The following is a 21,638-nucleotide window of genomic DNA, read 5'->3' on the forward strand; positions in this document are numbered from 1 at the left end:
GTTCTTAGAAATGAAGGCTATTCCACTAAATTGTTTGGGTTACCCCAAACTTTTGAACGGTAGTGTATATTTAAAGACACATGACTAAGTATTAGTTTAAACATTTCAGATTGTTTCCATTAAATTATATCTTTGCTCCTTTTTCTTACATTTTTACAGTTTTTTTCAAAGATGTACCGTATTTTTCGGAGTATACACTACCGTTCAAAAGTTTGGGGTCACCCAAACAATTTTGTGGAATAGCCTTCATTTCTAAGAACAAGAATGGCTGGCCTGGGATTGATTGATTGATTGAAACTTTTATTAGTAGATTGCACAGTACAGTACATATTCCGTACAATTGACCACTAAATGGTAACACCGCAATAAGTTTTTCAACTTGTTTAATGGTACAAATATATACTATCATCATAATACAGTCATCACACAAGTTAATCATCAGAGTATATACATTGAATTATTTAATTTATTTACAATCCGGGGGGTGGGATGAGGAGGGTTTGGTTGATATCAGCACTTCAGTCATCAACAATTGCATCATCAGTGAAAAGGACATTGAAACAGTAGGTGTGACTTGGTAGGATATGTACAGCGAGCAGACAACATAGTGAGCTCAGAAAGCATAAGAACAAGTATATACAGGCCTGGCCCTAACCAATCTGGCGCCCTAGGCAAGATTTTAGGTGGCGCCCCCCCACATCGGCAGTGAAGTGTATATACTCACAAGAAACCGAATAGCTTTGTCTTTGACCTTTTTTTTTTACTTAAAGCAAATTAACATATATGAGAATGTTACATTATGATTATCTTTAACCGAATCACAGCAGTGCTCCAATTAAAAAAAACAGCATTCCCTCTCATGTGATATTGCTTAATTAACATTAATGATGTGCACTTTAACAACTAGGCTTACAACTATACCTAATATATAAAGGGGTGGAAAAGTGACTATTACCTGCAGGGCAAACATTAGCTAAACAGAAGGCAATAACAATGTCAACAAAAAACACCTGCTTAAAAAGATCTCATACAAATGTCCCTGAGGAATGTAAGGTGAGAGTACTGTAATTACCTAACGTTACATTATTATTTTCCATAACAATTTAGCCCCCCTCCACAATATTAACCCGACGTTAAAACAGAACTAGCTATTTATTGATTAGCAATTGCCGAATCGTGTAACATTAGCTTAATGCTAAAAAGCCAGGTTACTATTTAATGTAGGCTAACGTTACCTACCTGCTACCTCTTGTCTTTTTCTCGTTTCTCCTCCTCTTCTCTTTTTTCTTCCCTGGGCACCTGACAGTTTTGGCCGTTTTGACATCTTGTGTTGATTTTTTTGATGTGGTAAGAGTCATGATACGGGAAGGGAGGGGGCGCACCGTGCATGGGGGCGTAATGTTGTAACAAATAATATTTCTATTAAATAAGCTTTACTTTGCATTTTAATTAACGTGGGATTATTTTTTGTATTTAGAAATAATAGTACCAACTTTTTTTTTTTTCTCCAACATTTGTGGCACTGGCTTGGCGCCCCCTGATGGACGGCGCCCTTAGCATTTGCCTACACGGCCTATGCCACGGGCCGGCCCTGAGTATGTACATTAGATTATTTACATTTGGTTATTTACAATCCGGGGAGGTGGGGGGGGGGGGGGGGGTGTTAGTCAAGGGTTGAAGTTGCCTGGAGATGTTTTAGTGTGGTTTTGAAGGAGGATAGAGATGCCCTTTCTTTTACACCTGTTGGGAACGCCTCTGGATCCCTCGGGAGGAGCTGGACGAAGTGGCTGGGGAGAGGGAAGTCTGGTCTTCCCTGCTTAGGCTGCTGCCCCCGCGACCCGACCTCGGATAAGCGGAAGAAAATGGATGGATTGCCGATGGGACATTTTGATCAGGGTGAAGATGGTTCAATCATGTCAATAGTGCACACAAAAAAAGTGACTAGAACTGAAGAAGAGCGTGACTGCTGTGTTCGCAGCTTTCCTGCAAAGCGTGTCCCCCGCCTGCTGGGAGATGTCCTGGACCGACCACCGCACCGGGGGAGTTCCTCCACCCCTCATGCATGGTGTCTGTGCTCCCAGCAGCCACGGTGGTGGCACTTGTCACAGGTGCGTAGGCCTGCACCGGGTAGGAGCCCGGCGGCGGGTTTATCTGCGGGAGCAGAGTTCTCCTCCTCTCCTCCGCGGAAGCCGGCACAAACAGAACCACGCCGACGCCCCTCAACAGGCGGAAAGGTGTGCTCTTCTCCACGAGAGCCGCCCCGGACTCGGAGATGTCCACCAGGGAGAACCATCCCCTGCCGTGGCTCCATCCCACCAGGGCGGCCACGATGCTGCACGGCGGCACGGTGTGAGGGACCAGGACGCCGGTGACGAGGACCAGCACCCATGGGAGGACCACGGCGGGGACGCTGACCCCACAAAGGTACCCTTTGGTCGTTTTAGTGCGGGCGGTGGTGAGGGCCACGCAGGCCAGGGCCGTGGGCACCAAGCCCTCCGTGGGCGCCTGGCTGTCCCGCAGCACATCCAGGAAGGCGTACAGCAAGCCAGTGACGGCGGACATCAGGACGCACGCCAACAGGAAGCGGACAGTCCCCACGCCGTTCTCCAGACCGCCACCCAGGAACAGCATGGTGCAGATGCTGAGGAGCAGCTGGCCGAGGCTCCTGTGGTAGAAGGGGTAGGTGAGGACTCTGTGAACTTGGCCCTGGAGGAAAACACCGGAGCCCACACTCAGGCTCCCTGGAGCCAAGCGGAAGTAGTCCACGCTGCCGAACACAGCACACGACGTGAGGATGATGAGGAACGTCCCGCTCGTCACCACCGGAACCAACTCCCGGAATACTTGCAGCATCGTCTTTAAATGGCTCGTCATAATTTGAAAATCCAACAGTTTAATCAAATTATGGCCGCACTTCCGTCCACCCGGACGTAAGGTTGAGAACCTATCCAAGGCTGTAACAACATATAGTTTCTTGTTATCATCGCCAGCTAATACTCAAACAGACTATAAGCTATTTTAACGACATTGTTCAACAAAAACACTTTTATGTCTGTACTTACACCACCCGTGCTTTATGATTCGGTTCTCGTCCTACTTCCGCGGTTCTGGTAACATTTCCGGACATGTATTTCAAAATAAGACACGTTGGTACGCGACAAAGTGACATTTCGGTGTATTTTCTGATACAGAATAAGGTATAATATTTATATATATAATATTTCTGGATACAATATTTTAGAATTAAATCGTTTTCAGTCAGGCCTTTTTCAAAATAATACAATTCATAGGTAAATAATCATAATAGAAAAATTATAACAAGGCACTGTATTTTTTCATACAGTTCCAATGTTATTATACGTTGACTAAATTAAGAACAAAAATACAAGTAGTATTATTTTGTACAGAGTGCAGGTAAATGTTGAAGGACCCTCCTGGAAAAGATTGTGAATATCAACGGGTCTACTTCCTGGTTAAATTAAGATCACTAGCTATTTTCCAGTCAGGCCTTTCAAAATAAGACAATTCATATGTAAATAAGCATAACCAAAACAACAAGGCGCTGTATTGCAGCGTTTGGATATTAAATTATTTCTGGTCAGGCCTTTTACAAAATAATACAATCCATACGTAAATAATCATAATAGAAAAATCATAACAAGGCACTGTATTTTTTCATACAGTTACAATGTTATTATATATTGACAAAATTAAGAACAAAAATACAAATAATATATTTTTTAAATGTTTAAGGACCCTCTTGGAAAAGATTGTGAATCTCAACGGGTCTACTTCCTGGTTAAATTAAGGTCACTAACTATTTTCCAGTCAGGCCTTTCAAAATAAGATAATCCTAACCAAAACAATTACTAAGTCGCTGTATGTTCTCACACTGTTGCAATGTTATTATATATTGACTAAATCAAAAACAAAAATACAATTAGTATTTTTTTTTTGTACAGAGTAGAGGTAATTATCCCAGGACACCCTCGGTAAAAAGATTCTGAATTTCAATGTGTCTGCTTCCTGGTTAAATAAATGTCCAAACTAATTTCCTGGTCATGCCTTTCAAAATAAGACAATCCATAGGTAAATAAAATAGAATATAAGGCGTTCCATTATCTCATAGTGCTCTAATTATGTAATCTGTTGAGTAAATTAAAAACAAAAATGCAATGTTTAATACTGCACTGTTTGGATATTAAATTATTTCTAGTCAGGCCATTCAAAAAGGCAAGGTTGGGCTCACGCAGATAATGTAGAAAATGCATTTTATTTTAAAAAATCCAGATTTTAGTATTTTAGGGGCAATTAAGAAACAACAGTGTATATTTTATTAATTAGTTTTCGTGAAGTCATTTCCGGCCAAGCTTCCTGATTAAATAATGGTCCTAACTAATTTCCGGTCATGCCTTTCAAAATAATCCCTGGGTAAATAAAATATATAATGCGTTGCATTATCTCATAGTGCTCCAATTATATAATCTATTGATTAAATTAAGAACAAAAATCATTCAAAAAAGGCAAGGTTGGGCCCACACAGATAATGTAGGAAATGCATTTTTATTCCAAAAAAAAATCCAGATTTTAGTATTTTGGGGGCAAATAAAAAACAGTGTATATTTTTAATATTTATTATCCGTAAAATCACTTCCGGCCAATCTTTTAATATGGAAGTGTAAATTAGTCCTTTAATTGTTGTTAAATATATATGTCTATCGTTGAAAGGTCCTAACTAATTTCCGGTCATGCCTTTTCAAAATAATTCAAAATAATCCCTAGGTAAACAAGATATAATATAAGGCGTTGCATTATCTCATAGTGCTCCAATTATATAATACATTGATTAAATTAAGAACAAAAATGCAATTTTTTTTGTTTTTTTAATTGGATATTAAATACATTTTAGTCAAGCCATTCAAAAAAGGCAATGTTAGCAGATAACGTAGGAAATGCATTTTTATTTAAAAAAATAAAATGAAAGAAATCCAGAATTTAGTATTTTGTGGCTAATTAAAAACCGTGTATATTTAATATTTATTATTCGTGAAATCACTTCCGGCCAATCTTTTTTTTTATTTTTTTTTTTAAACACAGACGTTTATGAAGAACTTTATAATATGAAAGTGTAAATTAGTCCTTTAATTGCTATTAATTATATATGTCGCTCGTCGATGTGCAAAAACAACGCACGTTTCTCGTTTGTTATCGTGACAATGTTTTTTTTTTTTTAACTTATAAACTTTTATTTATAAATTGCAACATTTACAAGCTATTGATAAATAATAATAATAATCCAAATAAGTAGAAAAACAGTAGAAAACAGCGCCAGGGGGTTGATGAAGGAGGTATTTGCCCGGCGGAACACAAAGTGATGCCGCGCTTCCGGTGTCATGTGGCGCTTCCGGTGTCATGTGGCGCTTCCGGTGTCATGTGGCGCTTCCGGTGTCATGTGGCGCTTCCGGTGTCATGTGGCGCCTGCCTGCGGATGTTGATGTTGATGTTAATGTTCGCCGCTGAAGAAGATGTGAACTTCCATCGCTGGGTCGCCTCGCTTTCTTCTCTCCTGGCGCCTTGTCCTTCTCCTTCTCCGTCGGGGCAGACAGGCTTGCATCCCCGGGCGGCGCCGTGTCTCTCCCGCGGAGCAGCGCGGGGATGATGGAGGACTTTGACGAGATCTACGAGGAAGAGGAGGAGGAGGAAGAAGAGGAGGAGGACGAGGACAGGGCCGCGGAGGAACAACTCCTCAAGTACGCCCCGGACCCTGTGGTAGTGCGAGGCTGCGGACACGTCACCGTGTGAGTGGCTGACGAGGATCGCTGGTATTAACTGTTGTCACCTGACCCACCATGCTAACTACATTAGCAACATGCTAACTACACTACTAGTGACCTTTTTAGTTGTTCTACTTTCATCAACTCTCGTTACGTTTGTTCATACTTATTCCAGCCATTTGAAACATCCCAATAATGACTTAATTTGTGCGTTTGAATTATATTTATCCAGTTAGCTGCTGGATGCTAACTCCATTAGCATGGAGCTACTCTCTTAGCAACATGCTAACTACACGCCTGGATGCTACTATTATTTTTAGTTCTACTTTTATAAACTCTCGTTACGTTTGTTAATACTTATTCCAGCCATTTGAAACATCCCAATAATGACTTAATTTGTGTGTGTGAATTATATTTATCCAGTTAGCTGCTGGATGCTAACTCCATTAGCATGGAGCTACTCTCTTAGCAACATGCTAACTACACGCCTGGATGCTACTATTATTTTTAGTTCTACTTTTATAAACTCTCGTTACGTTTGTTAATACTTATTCCAGCCATTTGAAACATCCCAATAATGACTTATTGTGTGTGTGAATTATATTTATCCAGTTAGCTGCTGGATGCTAACTCCATTAGCATATAACTACTCTGTTAGCAACATGCTAACAACACTACGAGTAACCTTTTAGTTTTTGTACTTTTATCAACTCTCGTTACGTTTGTTCATACTTATTCCAGCCATTTGAAACATCCCAATAATGACTTAATTTGTGTGTGTGAATTATATTCATCCAGTTAGCTGCTGGATGCTAACTCCATTAGCATGGAGCTACTCTCTTAGCAACATGCTAACTACACGCCTGGATGCTAGTATTATTTTTAGTTGTTCTACTTTTATCAACTCTCGTTACGTTTGTTCATACTTATTCCAGCCATTTGAAACATCCCAATAATGACTTAATTTGTGTGTGTGAATTATATTTATCCAGTTAGCTGCTGGATGCTAACTCCATTAGCATAGAGCTACTCTCTTAGCAACATGCTAACTACACTACTAGTAACCTTTTTAGATTTTGTACTTTTATCAACTCTCGTTACGTTTGTTCATACTTATTCCAGCCATTTGAAACATCCCAATAATGACTTATTGTGTGTGTGAGAATTATATTTATCCAGTTAGCTGGATGCTAACTCCATTAGCATAGAGCTACTCTGTTAGCAACATGCTAACTACACGCCTGGATGCTACTATTATTTTAGTTTTTGTACTTTTTATCAACTCTCGTTACGTTTGTTCATACTTATTCCAGCCATTTGAAACATCCCAATAATGACTTAATTTGTGTGTGTGAATTATATTTATCCAGTTAGCTGCTGGATGCTAACTCCATTAGCATAGAGCTACTCTGTTAGCAACATGCTAACAACACTACGAGTAACCTTTTAGTTGTTCTACTTTTATCAACTCTCGTTACGTTTGTTCATACTTATTCCAGCCATTTGAAACATCCCAATAACGACTTAATTTGTGTGTGTGAATTATATTTATCCAGTTTAGGGCTGCAACTAACAACTAATTTGATAATCGATTAATCTGTTGATTGTTATCTCGATTAATCGATTAATAATCGGATAAAAGAGACAAACTACATTTCTATCCTTTCCAGTATTTTATTGGGGGAAAAACCAGCATACTGGCACCATGTTCTTTCAACTTGCCAAATAAAACAAGGAAAATGATACAAAAATGTTTTTTTATAAAGTGCACCATGACGTATGCGGGTGACGTCAAACGTTGAAACGGAAGTATTGGGACACATTGTATCCAATACAAAAAGCTCGGTTTTCATCTCAAAATTCCACAGTATTCTGGACATCTGTGTTGGTGAATCTTGTGCAATTTGTTTAATGAACAATGGAGACTGCAAAGAAGAAAGTTGTAGGTGGGATCGGTGTATTAGTGGCTGGCTGCAGCAACACAACCAGGAGGACTTTGACTTGGATAGCAGACGCGCTACCCGACGCTAGCCGCCGATCGCGTCGATGATCGGGTGAAGTCCTTCGTCGCTCCGTCGATCGCTGGAACGCAGGTGAGCACGGGTGTTGATGAGCAGATGAAGGCTGGCTGGCGTACGTAGATAGCTAATGTTTTTGGCATAGCTCTGTGAGGTCCCGTTGCTAAGTTAGCTTCAATGGCGTCGTTAGCAACAGCATTGCTAGGCTTCGCCAGGCTGGAAAGCATTAACCGTGTAGTTACATGTCCACGGTTTAATAGTATTGTTGATTTTCTGTCTATCCTTCCAGTCAGGGGTTTATTTATTTTGTTTCTATCCGCAGTTAAGGCCGATGCTATCACGTTAGCTCCGTAGCTAAAGAGCTTCGCCGATGTATTGTCGTGGAGATAAAAGTCACTGCGAATGTCCATTTCGCGTTCTCGACTCTCATTTTCAAGAGGATATAGTATCCCAGGTGGTTTGAAATACAAATCCGTGATCCACAATAGAAAAAGGAGAGAGTGTGGAATCCAATGAGCCAGCTTGTACCTAAGTTACGGTCAGAGCGAAAAAAGATGCGTCCTGCACTGCACTCTAGTCCTTCACTCTCACGTTCCTCATCCACGAATCTTTCATCCTGGCTCAAATTAATGGGGTAATCGTCGCTTTCTCGGTCCGAATCTCTCTCGGTCCGAATCTCTCTCGCTGCTGGTGTAAACAACGGGGAAATGTGAGGAGCCTTTCAACCTGTGACGTCACGCTACTTCCGCTACAGGCAAGGCTTTTTTAATCAGCGACCAAAAGTTGCGAACTTTATCGTCGTTGTTCTCTACTAAATCCTTTCAGCAAAAATATGGCAATATCGCAAAACGATCAAGTATGACACATAGAATGGATCTGCTTTAAATAAAAAAAAAATCATTTCAGTAGGCCTTTAAAGAAAAGCTAAATGAAATAAATGGACATTGGGTATGCAGCATACACCAATAATAACACAGAAATGTAACTCATCAGATCAGAACTGAATCAGATATTGTTGTGAATAATGAAGGATTCATTTCAGGCTGCCTCTGAATAATAGCATGAAATATTCCAGCACCTTCATAACGTTTAGTTATACTAAAGCGTCACTCAAATCTAAATATATTTATATAGCTTTATCGGCCCGGCTACATTGATCCATTATGAAACCAACCTGAGATATTTCTGTCCGTTACGTTTATTTCGGAATTGGTAAGCGTGCGTTTTCTCTCTCAAAACAGAGTCAAATGTGCCGGGGACACATTATCAGCCCCGCGTTGCAACAAAGGCATAACGTTAACGTTACTCACTAAAAAGCTGAACTCATGAATGCTTGTTGCCACTCAAAACAACACAGACACATGCACTCTACAAGAAGGTCCTAACACTCTGAAAGTGAAAGGCCTACTGGAATGATTTTTTTATTTATTTAAACGGGAATAGCAGATCCATTCTGTGTCATACTTGATCATTTCGCGATATTGCCATATTTTTGCTGAAAGGATTTAGTAGAGAAAATCGACGATAAAGTTCGCAACTTTTGCTGGCTGATAAAAAAAAAGCCTTGCCTGTAGCGGAAGTAGCGTGACGTCACAGGAGCTAGTATTCCTCACAATTCCCCGTTGTTTACAATGGAGCGAGAGAGATTCGGAGCGAGAAAGTGACGATTACCCCATTAATTTGAGCGAGGATGAAAGATTCGTAGATGAGGAACGTTACAGTGAATGACTTGAGAGGCAGTGATGGACGTATCTTTTTTCGCTCTGACCGTAACTTAGGTACAAGCTGGCTCATTGGATTCCACACTCTCCTTTTTCTATTGTGGATCACGGATTTGTATTTTAAACCACCTGGGATACTATATCCTCTTGAAAATGAGAGTCGAGCACGCGAAATGGACATTCAGTGCCTTTTATCTCCATGACAATACATCGGTGACACACTTAGCTACTGAGCTAGCGTGCTAGCATCGTTCTCAAATGAAGATAGAAACAAAAGAAATAAACCCCTGACTGGAAGGATAGACAGAAGATCAACAATACTATTAAACCATGTACATGTAACTACACGGTTAAAAATTCTCAGCCTGGTAAGGCTTAACTATGCTGTTGCTAATGGCGCTAAGGCTAATTTAGCAACTTAGCAACCGGACCTCACAGAACTATGTACTCTCTCCTTTTTCTATTGTGGATCACGGATTTGTATTTTAAACCACCTCGGATACTATATCCTCTTGAAAATGAGAGTCGAGCACGCGAAATGGACATTTAAAGTGACTTTTATCTCCACGACAATACATCGGTGACACACTTAGCTACTGAGCTAGCGTGATAGCATCGTTCTCAAATGAAGATAGAAACTAAATAAATAAACCCCTGACTGGAAGGATAGACAGAAGACCAACAATACTATTAAACCGTGGACATGTAACTACACGGTTAAAAATTCTCAGCCTGGTAAGGCTTAACAATGCTGTTGCTAACGACGCTAAGGCTAATTTAGCAACTAAGCAACCGGACCTCACAGAACTATGCTAAAAACATTAGCGCTCCACCTACGCCAGCCAGCCCTCATCTTCCCATCAACAGCCGTGCTCACCTGCGTTCCAGCGATCAACGGCGCGACGAAGGACTTCATCCGTGGGTTTGGCGGCAAGCATCGGCTAGGCGTAGTAAGTAGTCCTTGTTGTGTTGCTGTAAGTATTGTACTTAGCCCCGCAGTGGAGAAGGAGTCACACAGACGAGGATGCGCTGCTCAATCGCTTTATTAACAAGCGGTAACTGGTTGTAGTTCAAAAAGTAACGCGCACACATACACGAGCTGCTGTTAGCCACAACTCACGCTCACACACACTCAAGTTCTCCGCCAACTCACTCACGCATGCGCGTTCCCCAAACCCTTAAAGACACAGTACACTAATGCAAATATCACAGATATTACAGTATTGTACTTAGCCGCTAATACACCGATCGATCCCACCTACAACGTTCTTCTTTGCAGCCTCCATTGTTCATTAAACAAATTGCAAAAGATTCACCAACACAGATGTCCAGAATACTGTGGAATTTTGTCGAAGAAAACAAGAGGTTTCTGTATCGGGTTCGACGGGGTCCAACCACTTCCGTGGATTTTGTGACGTCACGCGCATAAATCATATCCAAAAGAGTTTTTCAACCGGAAGTGTGGCGGGAATTTTAAAAATGCACTTTATAAGTTAACCCGGCCGTATTGGCGTGTGTTGCAATGTTAACATTTCATCGCATCAATGTACCCGGACTATGGACTTAAAAAGTTACGTAGCGTGAGTTCTCTTCATCCACGGCTCCAACATGTTTCCTCTTCAAGTGCTCCCGAAGCGATGTTGTACTTCCGTGCCAGGCCAGGTCCAATGTTGTACTTCCGTGCCAGGCCAGGTCCAATGTTGTACTTCCGTGCCAGGCCAGGTCCAATGCTGCACACTTTGCAGGAAACGCTCTTCTTTGAAGTCTTTAAAGTGAAGTGTTCCCACACTTTTGACGACTTAGCTCGTACACTTTTCTCCGTTGAAGCAATAACCTCAAGATGTTTCTCTGCTGAACAATCGTATCGGTACTGTTTTCCTACGCCAGTTTTTAGAATGTTTCCAGGCAAAGGAGACGGCGTGGTCACGTGAGCTGCACATGACACATCATTGGCTGGCTTACTGCCACCCCATGAGATGTAGCCGCATGCACATAGCAGAGATGCAACCAATCAATGACTAAATTAATCATCACTATTTTTATAATCCATTAGTTGTTGCAGCCCTAATATATATATGTATATGTATGTAAATATATATATATATGATCGTGTATATATATATATATATATGATCGTGTATATATATATATATATATATATATATATATATATATATATATATATATATATATATATATATATATATATATATATATATATATATATATATATATATATATATATATATACACACTACTGTTCAAAAGTTTGGGGTCACATGGAAATGTCCTTATTTTTGAAGGAAAAGCACTGTACTTTTCAATGAAGATAACTTTAAACTAGTCTTAACTTTAAAGAAATACACTCTATACATTGCTAATGTGGTAAATGACTATTCTAGCTGCAAATGTCTGCTTTTTGGTGCAATATCTACATAGGTGTATAGAGGCCCATTTCCAGCAACTATCACTCCAGTGTTCTAATGGTACAATGTGTTTGCTCATTGGCTCAGAAGGCTAATTGATGATTAGAAAACCCTTGTGCAATCATGTTCACATATCTGAAAACACTTTAGCTCGTTACAGAAGCCACAAAACTGACCTTCCTTTGAGCAGATTGAGTTTCTGGAGCATCACATTTGTGGGGTCAATTAAACGCTCAAAATGGCCAGAAAAAGAGAACTTTCATCTGAAACTCGACAGTCTATTCTTGTTCTTAGAAATGAAGGTTATTCCACTAAATTGTTTGGGTGACCCCAAACTTTTGAACGGTAGTGTGTATGTATATATGTATATATATATATATATATATATATATATATATATATATATATTTTTTTTTTTTTTAAATCATATATATATATATATTTTTTTAAATTATATATATATATTTAAAACATTTTTTATTATATATATACTGTGTATATATATATAAACTGTATATATATTATATATTAAAAAAAATCATATTTATACATATTTTTTTTATTTATTATATATGTATTTAAAAAATGTTTTGTTATATATATATATATATATATATGTATGTATGTATGTGTATACATATATATATATATTTTTTTTATTTTTTGTAATCATATATATACATTTTGTATTTTTTTATTATATATATATATATATATATATATATATATATTTAAAAAATGTTTTTTATTTTATATATATATATATATATATATATATATATATATATATATATATATATATATATATACATATATATACATATATATATATAAATATAATTTAAAAAATATATATATTTTATTTTTGGCTAAAATCTCAAATTGCAATGTATTTTATTTTTTTATTTTACATATTTTAACTTTTTGAAGGCCTTTTGATTAAATAAATGTGTGTCACTAATTTAAATCTGTGACATTATCAAAAAGTCTTCGAAAGAGTGAAACTAACAAGCATGTTTGTTTAGGACTGAATAGTCCGATATTTTGAACCAATAAAATGATGAGTTTTCCAGACTTTCATGTTGAGATTGACATTGAAGAGACCTCCAGCTGGTTCAAGTCAGACTTCCAGCGCTCATGTGAATGTGGAAGTCACTGAACATTGTACACATATTTTGTCAATTGTATCAAACATGATTACAAGCAGTGGCCACAGGCTCCTGGCAAAGCACACAAGCAGAAGGAATATTTCCTTCCAAGACAAAGTCTCTCACTTTAGACTTGTCATGACACATGTTGACCTCTCCTTTGTCTTCCTCCCAACTGCACAGGTTTGGCCTCAGTAACAAGTTTGAATGGGAGTTCCCTTCAGCACTCACAGGCAAGGTGAGTGGACTCTCATTCAGCTGTCCACTGACTACTCTAAAGTCTTCCACTGACAAGATGTAGCGTGATCATTGATGACATGTGGGGGGGGGGGGGGGGTGTCGCACACATCTAACCTTTTGTGTGTGTGTGTGTGTGTGTGTGTCCTCTCTCAGGTGGCACCAGAAGAGTTCAGAGCGAGCATCAACCGAGTGAACAGTTGTCTGAGAAAGACGCTGCCGGTGAACGTGAGATGGCTGCTGTGTGGCTGCCTGTGCTGCTGCTGCACGCTGGGCTTCAGTCTCTGGCCTGTCATCTGTCTCAGCAAGAGGGTGAGACACACACACACACGCACGCACGCACTCACACGCACGCACGCACACACACACACACTCACACACACACGCACACGCACGCACGCACTCACACGCACGCACGCACACACACACACACACACACACACACACGCACACGCACGGTGACACGAGCATGACATCATTTTCTTCCAGACAAGAAGATCTATAGAGAAGCTTCTGGAGTGGGAGAACTGCAGACTTTACCACAAGGTGAGTGTCTTTGTTGTGTCTTTGTTGATGAACTGCAAGCATTTATTTCTACTCTCCTGCTGCTGCACACTACTAGGTCAGTAAAGAAGGAATATAGAAGGTAAAAAAAAGGTCAAACAAGGAATATAGGAGGTAAATAAAAAGTAAAATAGGTTAAATAGAAGGTAAATAAAAGTAGCTGAGATAGGCTCCAGCGCCCCCCGCGACCCCAAAGGGAATAAGCGGTAGAAAATGGATGGATGGAAATAGAAGGGTAAATACAAGTAAAATAGGTTAAATAGAAGGTAAATAAAATTTAAAATATGTTAAATAGAAAATAAATAAAAGGTAAAATAGGTTAAATAGAAGGTAAATAAAAGGTCAAATAAGTTAAATAGAAGTTAAATAAAAAGTAAAATAAGTTCAATAGAAGGTAAATAAAAAGTAAAATAGGTTAAATAGAAGGTAAATAAAAAGAAAAATTGGTTGAATAGAAAATAAATAAACTGTTGAATAGAAGGGTAAATAAAAGTTAAATAAGTTAAATAGAAGGTAAATAAAAAGTAAAATATGTTAAATAGAAAATAAATAAAAGGTAAAATAGGTTAATTAGAAGGTAAATAAAAGGTCAAGTAAGTTAAATAGAAGGTAAATAAAAAGTTAAATAAGTTAAATAGAAGGTAAATAAAAAGTAAAATATGTTAAATAGAAAATAAATAAAAGGTAAAATAGGTTAAATAGAAGGTAAATAAAAGGAAACATAGGTTAAATAGAAGGTAAATAAAAGTAAAATAAATTAAATAGAAGGTAAATAAAAGTAAAATATGTTAAATAGAAAATAAATAGAAGGGTAAATAAAAGTAAAATAGGTTAAATAGAAGGTAAATAAAAAGTAAAATATGTTAAATAGATGTAAATAAAAGGTAAAATAGGTTAAATAGAAGGTAAATAAAAGGTAAAATAGGTTAAATAAAAGGTGAAATAAAGTAAATAGAAGGTTAATAAAAGTACAATAAAGAATATGAAAGGTAAAAGAAGATCAAACAAGGTAAAAATACAATCAAAGAAGATAAATAAATAGAAGGTAAATATAAATTAAAATATGTTAAATATAAAGTAAAAAATTAACGGTTATAGAGAAGGCAAATAAAAGGTAAAAGAAAGTAAAAAAAGACAAGGTAAAAGACGGTCAAAGAAGGTAAATAAAAGGTAAAATTAGTTAAATATAAGATAAATAAAGTAAATAAGTCAAATAGAAGGTAAGTAAAAAGTAAAGAAGGTAAATCTTTTTTTTTAAGTAAAAATAAATGTGGTCAAATAAGGCAAATAAAAGGTAAGTAGAAGGTAATATAGGTTATCATGTTGTGTACTTGCAGTTATGTTTGCACTAGACACTGAGCCAGTGTGTTTAATGATCATGTTGTGTACTTGCAGTTGTGTTTGCACTGGACACTGAGCAAAAGGAAGTGTGAATCCAACAACATGATGGAATATGTAAGTGTTGCCTCATGACATCTTTCACCTTCTTTTCTTTTTTGTGGAAAACTAAGTCCAGTAATCCCTCGTTCATCTCTGTTAATTACTTCATTCATTATTAATCACATGTTTTCATAGCTAGAACTGAAAGAAGCTGTAAATAACAGCCGTTAGTCAAGGTTGCATCCAATAATGTAATGCAGTCTGAGGCTGAGCCAATCAGTGGCCACCATACTCAACAGTGTTTGATATACTTTTATTGATGTTCTATCCATGGTGAAAGTGCAATGTCAATGTTGTTTATGCACACCCATGAGAAGAAGGAAAGAAGGTGGTCAGAAAAATCTTGTTTATTTGAACCTTTTCCCCTCAAATATGCAAAGAGGGTTACTCCATTAATCAAACAAACAAATAATCGCTCATTCTTTGACTTCCAAATCCCAGGAAATTAAAAATGCAACACTAAACACAATCCAATCTGAGAAGACGTGGCATAGAATAATCTCTTCCAGGGTTAAACTGGCACCGTCACAAAGCCTTCATTAGCTGTTAAGCAGAATTAGGTAACATGTAGCAACAATACACATTTCTGTCAAATAAGTCATCCAGTATAAAATAGTAAATTATACCTTTATTTTGACATTGAGGGATAGAGTAACTTCCTGTATCCTCTTCTCGCATTCTTCACATTCTGCAAACTGCACTTTTTTTGGAATTTTGTCTCTCATTCCCAGTCCTTATGTAAGACTAGAACACACGTTTTTCCCCCTTCTTTATGCACACTAAACCATAAATAAATGCTAACAAGTGTCAGCTAACAATGTAGCTAATGGTAGTTGCTCTATTAAGCGCTCTAAAAACATCCACAAACCTCCATCAGTGTTTTATACACACTGTAAGTATATATGTAGTATCTAGTAACATTCATAATGACATGTAATATATACATGATGTAAGTATATATGTCATGTAGTAACATTCATAATAACATGTAATATATACATGATGTAAGTATATATGTAGTATCTAGTAACATTCATAATGACATGTAATATATACATGATGTAAGTATATATGTCATGTAGTAACATTCATAATAACATGTAATATATACATGATGTAAGTATATGTCATGTAGTAACATTCATAATAACATGTAATGTATACATGATGTAAGTATATATGTCATGTAGTAACATTCATAATAACATGTAATATATACATGATTTAAGTATATATGTAGTATCTAGTAACATTCATAATAACATGTAATATATACATGATGTAAGTATATATGTAGTATCTAGTAACATTCATAATGACATGTAATATATACATGATGTAAGTATATATGTCATGTAGTAACATTCATAATAACATGTAATATATACATGATGTAAGTATATGTCATGTAGTAACATTCATTATAACATGTAATATATACATGATGTAAGTATATATGTAGTATCTAGTAACATTCATAATAACATGTAATATATACATGATGTAAGTATATATGTAGTATCTAGTAACATTCATAATAACATGTAATATATACATGATGTAAGTATATATGTCATGTAGTAACATTCATAATAACATGTAATATATACATGATGTAAGTATATGTCATGTAGTAACATTCATAATAACATGTAATGTATACATGATGTAAGTATATATGTCATGTAGTAACATTCATAATAACATGTAATATATACATGATGTAAGTATATATGTAGTATCTAGTAACATTCATAATAACATGTAATATATACATGATGTAAGTATATATGTAGTATCTAGTAACATTCATAATAACATGTAATATATACATGATGTAAGTATATATGTCATGTAGTAACATTCATAATAACATGTAATATATACATGATGTAAGTATAAATGTAGTATCTAGTAACATTCATAATAACATGTAATATATACATGATGTAAGTATAATGTAGTATCTAGTAACATTCATAATAACATGTAATATATACATGATGTAAGTATATATGTCATGTAGTAACATTCATAATAACATGTAATATATACATGATGTAAGTATATATGTCATGTAGTAACATTCATAATAACATGTAATATATACATGATGTAAGTATATATGTAGTATCTAGTAACATTCATAATAACATGTAATATATACATGATGTAAGTATATATGTCATGTAGTAACATTCATAATAACATGTAATATATACATGATGTAAGTATATATGTCATGTAGTAACATTCATAATAACATGTAATATATACATGATGTAAGTATATATGTCATGTAGTAACATTCATAATAACATGTAATATATACATGATGTAAGTATATATGTCATGTAGTAACATTCATAATAACATGTAATATATACATGATGTAAGTATATATGTCATGTAGTAACATTCATAATAACATGTAATATATACATGATGTAAGTATATATGTCATGTAGTAACATTCATAATAACATGTAATATATACATGATGTAAGTATATATGTCATGTAGTAACATTCATAATAGCATGTAATATATACATGATGTAAGTATATATATCATGTAGTAACATTCATAATAACATGTAATATATACATGATGTAAGTATATATGTCATGTAGTAACATTCATAATAACATGTAATATATACATGATGTAAGTATATATGTCATGTAGTAACATTCATAATAACATGTAATATATACATGATGTAAGTATATATGTCATGTAGTAACATTCATAATAACATGTAATATATACATGATGTAAGTATTTATGTCATGTAGTAACATTCATAATAACATGTAATATATACATGATGTAAGTATATATGTAGTATCTAGTAACATTCATAATAACATGTAATATATACATGATGTAAGTATATATGTAGTATCTAGTAACATTCATAATAACATGTAATATATACATGATGTAAGTATATATGTAGTATCTAGTAACATTCATAATAACATGTAATATATACATGATGTAAGTATATATGTAGTATCTAGTAACATTCATAATAACATGTAATATATACATGATGTAAGGATGTTGAGTTTTTCTGCGCCGCAAACGTTTTATTTTGCGTTGGTAATGTAAAGCAGACTAATATGCTTTTATTTTGACAGCCTGGGTTGTTTTCTAAGTCTGCATCCACTCACACAAACGTTCACTTTTGTCACCTCGCTGTCTCCCGCAGGTGATCCTAATAGAGTTCCTCCCCAAGATCCCCATCAACAGACCCGACTAACCAAATGTGATCTCAAGCCGGTGTCTACAGACCCGACTAGCCCATCTGCTTTTAAGACGGCGTCTACAGACCCGACTAGCCCATCTGATCTCAAGATGGCGTCTACAGACCCGACGAGCCCATCTGATCTCAAGATGGCGTCTACAGACCCGACGAGCCCATCTGATCTCAAGATGGCGTCTACAGACCCGACTAGCCCATCTGCGTTTAAGACGGCGTCTACAGACCTGATTAGCCCATCTGATCTCAAGATGGAGTCTACAGACCCGACTAGTCCATCTGTTCTCAAGACGCCGTCTACAGACCCGACTAGCCCATCTGATCTCAAAAAAGGTGTCTACAGACCCGACTAGTCCATCTGATCTCAAGACGGCGTCTACAGACCCGACAAGTCCATCTGATCTCAAGACGGAGTCTACAGACCCGACTAGTCCATCTGATCTCAAGACGGCGTCTACAGACCCGACAAGTCCATCTGATCTCAAGACGGAGTCTACAGACCCAACTGGTCCATCTGATCTCAAGACGGCGTCTACAGACCCGACGAGCCTATCTGATCCCAAGACGGCGTCTACAGACCCGACAAGCCCATCTGATCTGAAGATGGAGTCCACAGACCCGACTAGCCCATCTGAGCTCAAGACGGCGTCTACAGACCCGACTAGTCCATCTGATCTCAAGACGGCGTCTACAGACCCGACTAGCCCATCTTATCTCAAAGAAGGTGTCTACAGACCCAACAAGCCCATCTAATCTAAAGACGGCGTCTACAGACCCGACAAGCCCATCTGATCTCAAGACGGCGTCTACAGACCCGACTAGTCCATCTGATCTCAAGACGGCGTCTACAGACCCGACGAGCCTATCTGATCCCAAGATGGCGTCTACAGACCAGACTAGCCCATCTGATCTCAAGACGGAGTCTACAGACCCGACTAGTCCATCTGATCTCAAGACGGCGTCTACAGACCCGACGAGCCTATCTGATCCCAAGATGGCGTCTACAGACCAGACTAGCCCATCTGATCTCAAGACGGCGTCTACAGACCCGACAAGTCCATCTGATCTCAAGACGGAGTCTACAGACCCGACTAGTCCATCTGATCTCAAGACGGCGTCTACAGACCCGACAAGTCCATCTGATCTCAAGACGGAGTCTACAGACCCGACTGGTCCATCTGATCTCAAGACGGCGTCTACAGACCCGACGAGCCTATCTGATCCCAAGACGGCGTCTACAGACCCGACAAGCCCATCTGATCTGAAGATGGAGTCTACAGACCCGACTAGCCCATCTGAGCTCAAGACGGCGTCAAACCCGAGTCACTGGAAAGGTTGACAGGGTACAACTTCCACCCTTTTTTTCTTTAGGACCACTTGTCCCGCCATGACCACACTGTTTTGTTTACTGGCGACTGTGCAGCGGGGAATCAGACCCATCGTTGCTGCAGAGTCATGGTGACAAGAAGCCTGACTCGGCAACTGTCAAACCACCAAATACACCCCAGTGCTTTTTTCTCTGTTTTTGGAACAGGCGACTGTGGAGGACTACTAAATCATTTTGGAACAGGCAACTGTGGCGGACCACTAAATAATTTTGGAACAGGAGACTGTGGAGGACTACTAAATAATATTGGAACAGGCGACTGTGGAGGACAACTAAATCATTTTGTAACAGGCGACTGTGGAGGACTACTAAATACATTTGGAACAGGCGACTAAATAATTTTGGAACAGGCGACTGTGGAGGCTGACTAAATCATTTTGGAACAGGCGACTGTGGAGGACTACTAAATACATTTGGAACAGGCGACTAAATAATTTTGGAACAGGCTACTGTGGAGGATGACTAAATGTTTTTGGAACAGGCGACTGTGGAGGACTACTAAATACATTTGGAACAGGCAACTATATTTTGGAACAGGCGACTGTGGAGGACTACTAAATAAATTTGGAACAGGCAACTAAATTTTGGAACAGGCGACTGGAGGACTACTAAATAATTTAGGAACATGTGACTAAATAACTTTGGAACAAGTGACAGTGGAGGATGACTAAATCATTTTGGAACAGGCAACTGTGGAGGACTACTAAATACATTTGGAACAGGCAACTAAATAATTTTGGAACAGGCGACTGTGGAGGACTACTAAATAAATTTGGAACAGGCAACTAAATTTTGGAACAGGCGACTGTGGAGGACTACTATATCAATTTGGAACAAGCGACTAAATTTTAGGACAGGCGACTGTAGAGGACTACTATATCAATTTGGAACAGGCAACTAAGTTTTGGAACAGGCGACTGGAGGACTACTAAATCATTTAGGAACATGCGACTAAATGTTTTTGGAACAGGCGACTGGAGGACGACTAAATGATTTCGAAACAGGCAACTGTGGAGGACGACTAAATGTTTTTGACTGTGAAGGACTACTAAATGTTTTTGGAACAGGCGACTGTGAAGGACTACTAAGATTGTAGCAGCACAGTCAGTGTGCATTAGGAGACAATCAGTGGTCACCATGGCAACATGTTTGTGACGTCACCTTTCTTTTCTAACTGTTGTCTTGTCTGGTGAGTAAAAGCACATTCTGGTCTTTTTGTCCGCTCCTTCCGGAAGGAATGTGGCCCACCTGACACAAAGTCACCTTTCATCTTCACCACACTTGGCAATGATCCTTCCTCACTTCTGAACTCCTGTTTCCATGCCAGTGTTATAGTTATGTGCCAGCGCCACCTTTCCACCGCTAACTACCGTAAATTCCGGACTATCAGTCACTACTTTTTTTTCCCCCTACGCTTTGAACCCTGCGGCTCATAAAACGGTGCGACTACTTAATGGATCTTTTTTTTTGCTGACGGCCGCGATGCAAATAGTTTAAAAATAAACAAATCAAACAGACACTGAAAAGGCGTGTTATGGTTTGTGCTGCGGCGCCATCTTTTGGACACGTTGGCTCACCGCAGTGCTCTTTTCTTTAGAGCCTTCAACTGGAAGTAGACGTGCCGTCCATAGCGTTTCTACTCGTATGGATTCTTC

At 37.9% G+C, this 21,638-nt stretch overlaps 2 protein-coding genes across 2 annotated transcripts; one reads left to right on the forward strand and one right to left on the reverse strand.

The window, feature by feature from the left end:
- Window positions 1-277: 277 nt before the first annotated feature.
- Window positions 278-3,115, reverse strand: rhbdd2 (rhomboid domain containing 2). The gene is made up of 2 exons (XM_062027324.1): window positions 3,063-3,115; window positions 278-2,954 (listed from the first exon to the last, which is right to left on the reverse strand). Exon 2 carries the CDS (start codon window positions 2,872-2,874, stop codon window positions 1,942-1,944), a length of 933 nt encoding a protein of 310 aa, XP_061883308.1. The 5' UTR covers window positions 2,875-2,954; window positions 3,063-3,115; the 3' UTR covers window positions 278-1,941.
- Window positions 3,116-5,442: 2,327 nt separating this feature from the next.
- On the forward strand, window positions 5,443-19,185 carry chic2 (cysteine-rich hydrophobic domain 2). The gene is made up of 6 exons (XM_062027327.1): window positions 5,443-5,798; window positions 13,271-13,325; window positions 13,481-13,636; window positions 13,814-13,870; window positions 15,284-15,343; window positions 18,546-19,185. Exons 1-6 carry the CDS (start codon window positions 5,656-5,658, stop codon window positions 18,594-18,596), a joined length of 522 nt encoding a protein of 173 aa, XP_061883311.1. The 5' UTR covers window positions 5,443-5,655; the 3' UTR covers window positions 18,597-19,185.
- Window positions 19,186-21,638: the final 2,453 nt, after the last annotated feature.

This window comes from Entelurus aequoreus, linkage group LG18 (assembly GCF_033978785.1).
Source record: "Entelurus aequoreus isolate RoL-2023_Sb linkage group LG18, RoL_Eaeq_v1.1, whole genome shotgun sequence".
NCBI lineage: Eukaryota > Metazoa > Chordata > Actinopteri > Syngnathiformes > Syngnathidae > Entelurus > Entelurus aequoreus.

Excerpts from the sequence above, each read along its gene's own strand:
- rhbdd2 (XM_062027324.1), bottom strand. The coding sequence starts at position 2,874 with ATGACGAGCCATTTAAAGACGATGCTGCAAGTATTCCGGGAGTTGGTT.
- chic2 (XM_062027327.1), top strand. The coding sequence starts at position 5,656 with ATGATGGAGGACTTTGACGAGATCTACGAGGAAGAGGAGGAGGAGGAA. Across the intron at positions 5,799-13,270 it reads GGCTGCGGACACGTCACCGT|GTTTGGCCTCAGTAACAAGT; the intron begins GTGAGTGGCTGA and ends CCAACTGCACAG. Across the intron at positions 13,326-13,480 it reads CTTCAGCACTCACAGGCAAG|GTGGCACCAGAAGAGTTCAG; the intron begins GTGAGTGGACTC and ends GTCCTCTCTCAG.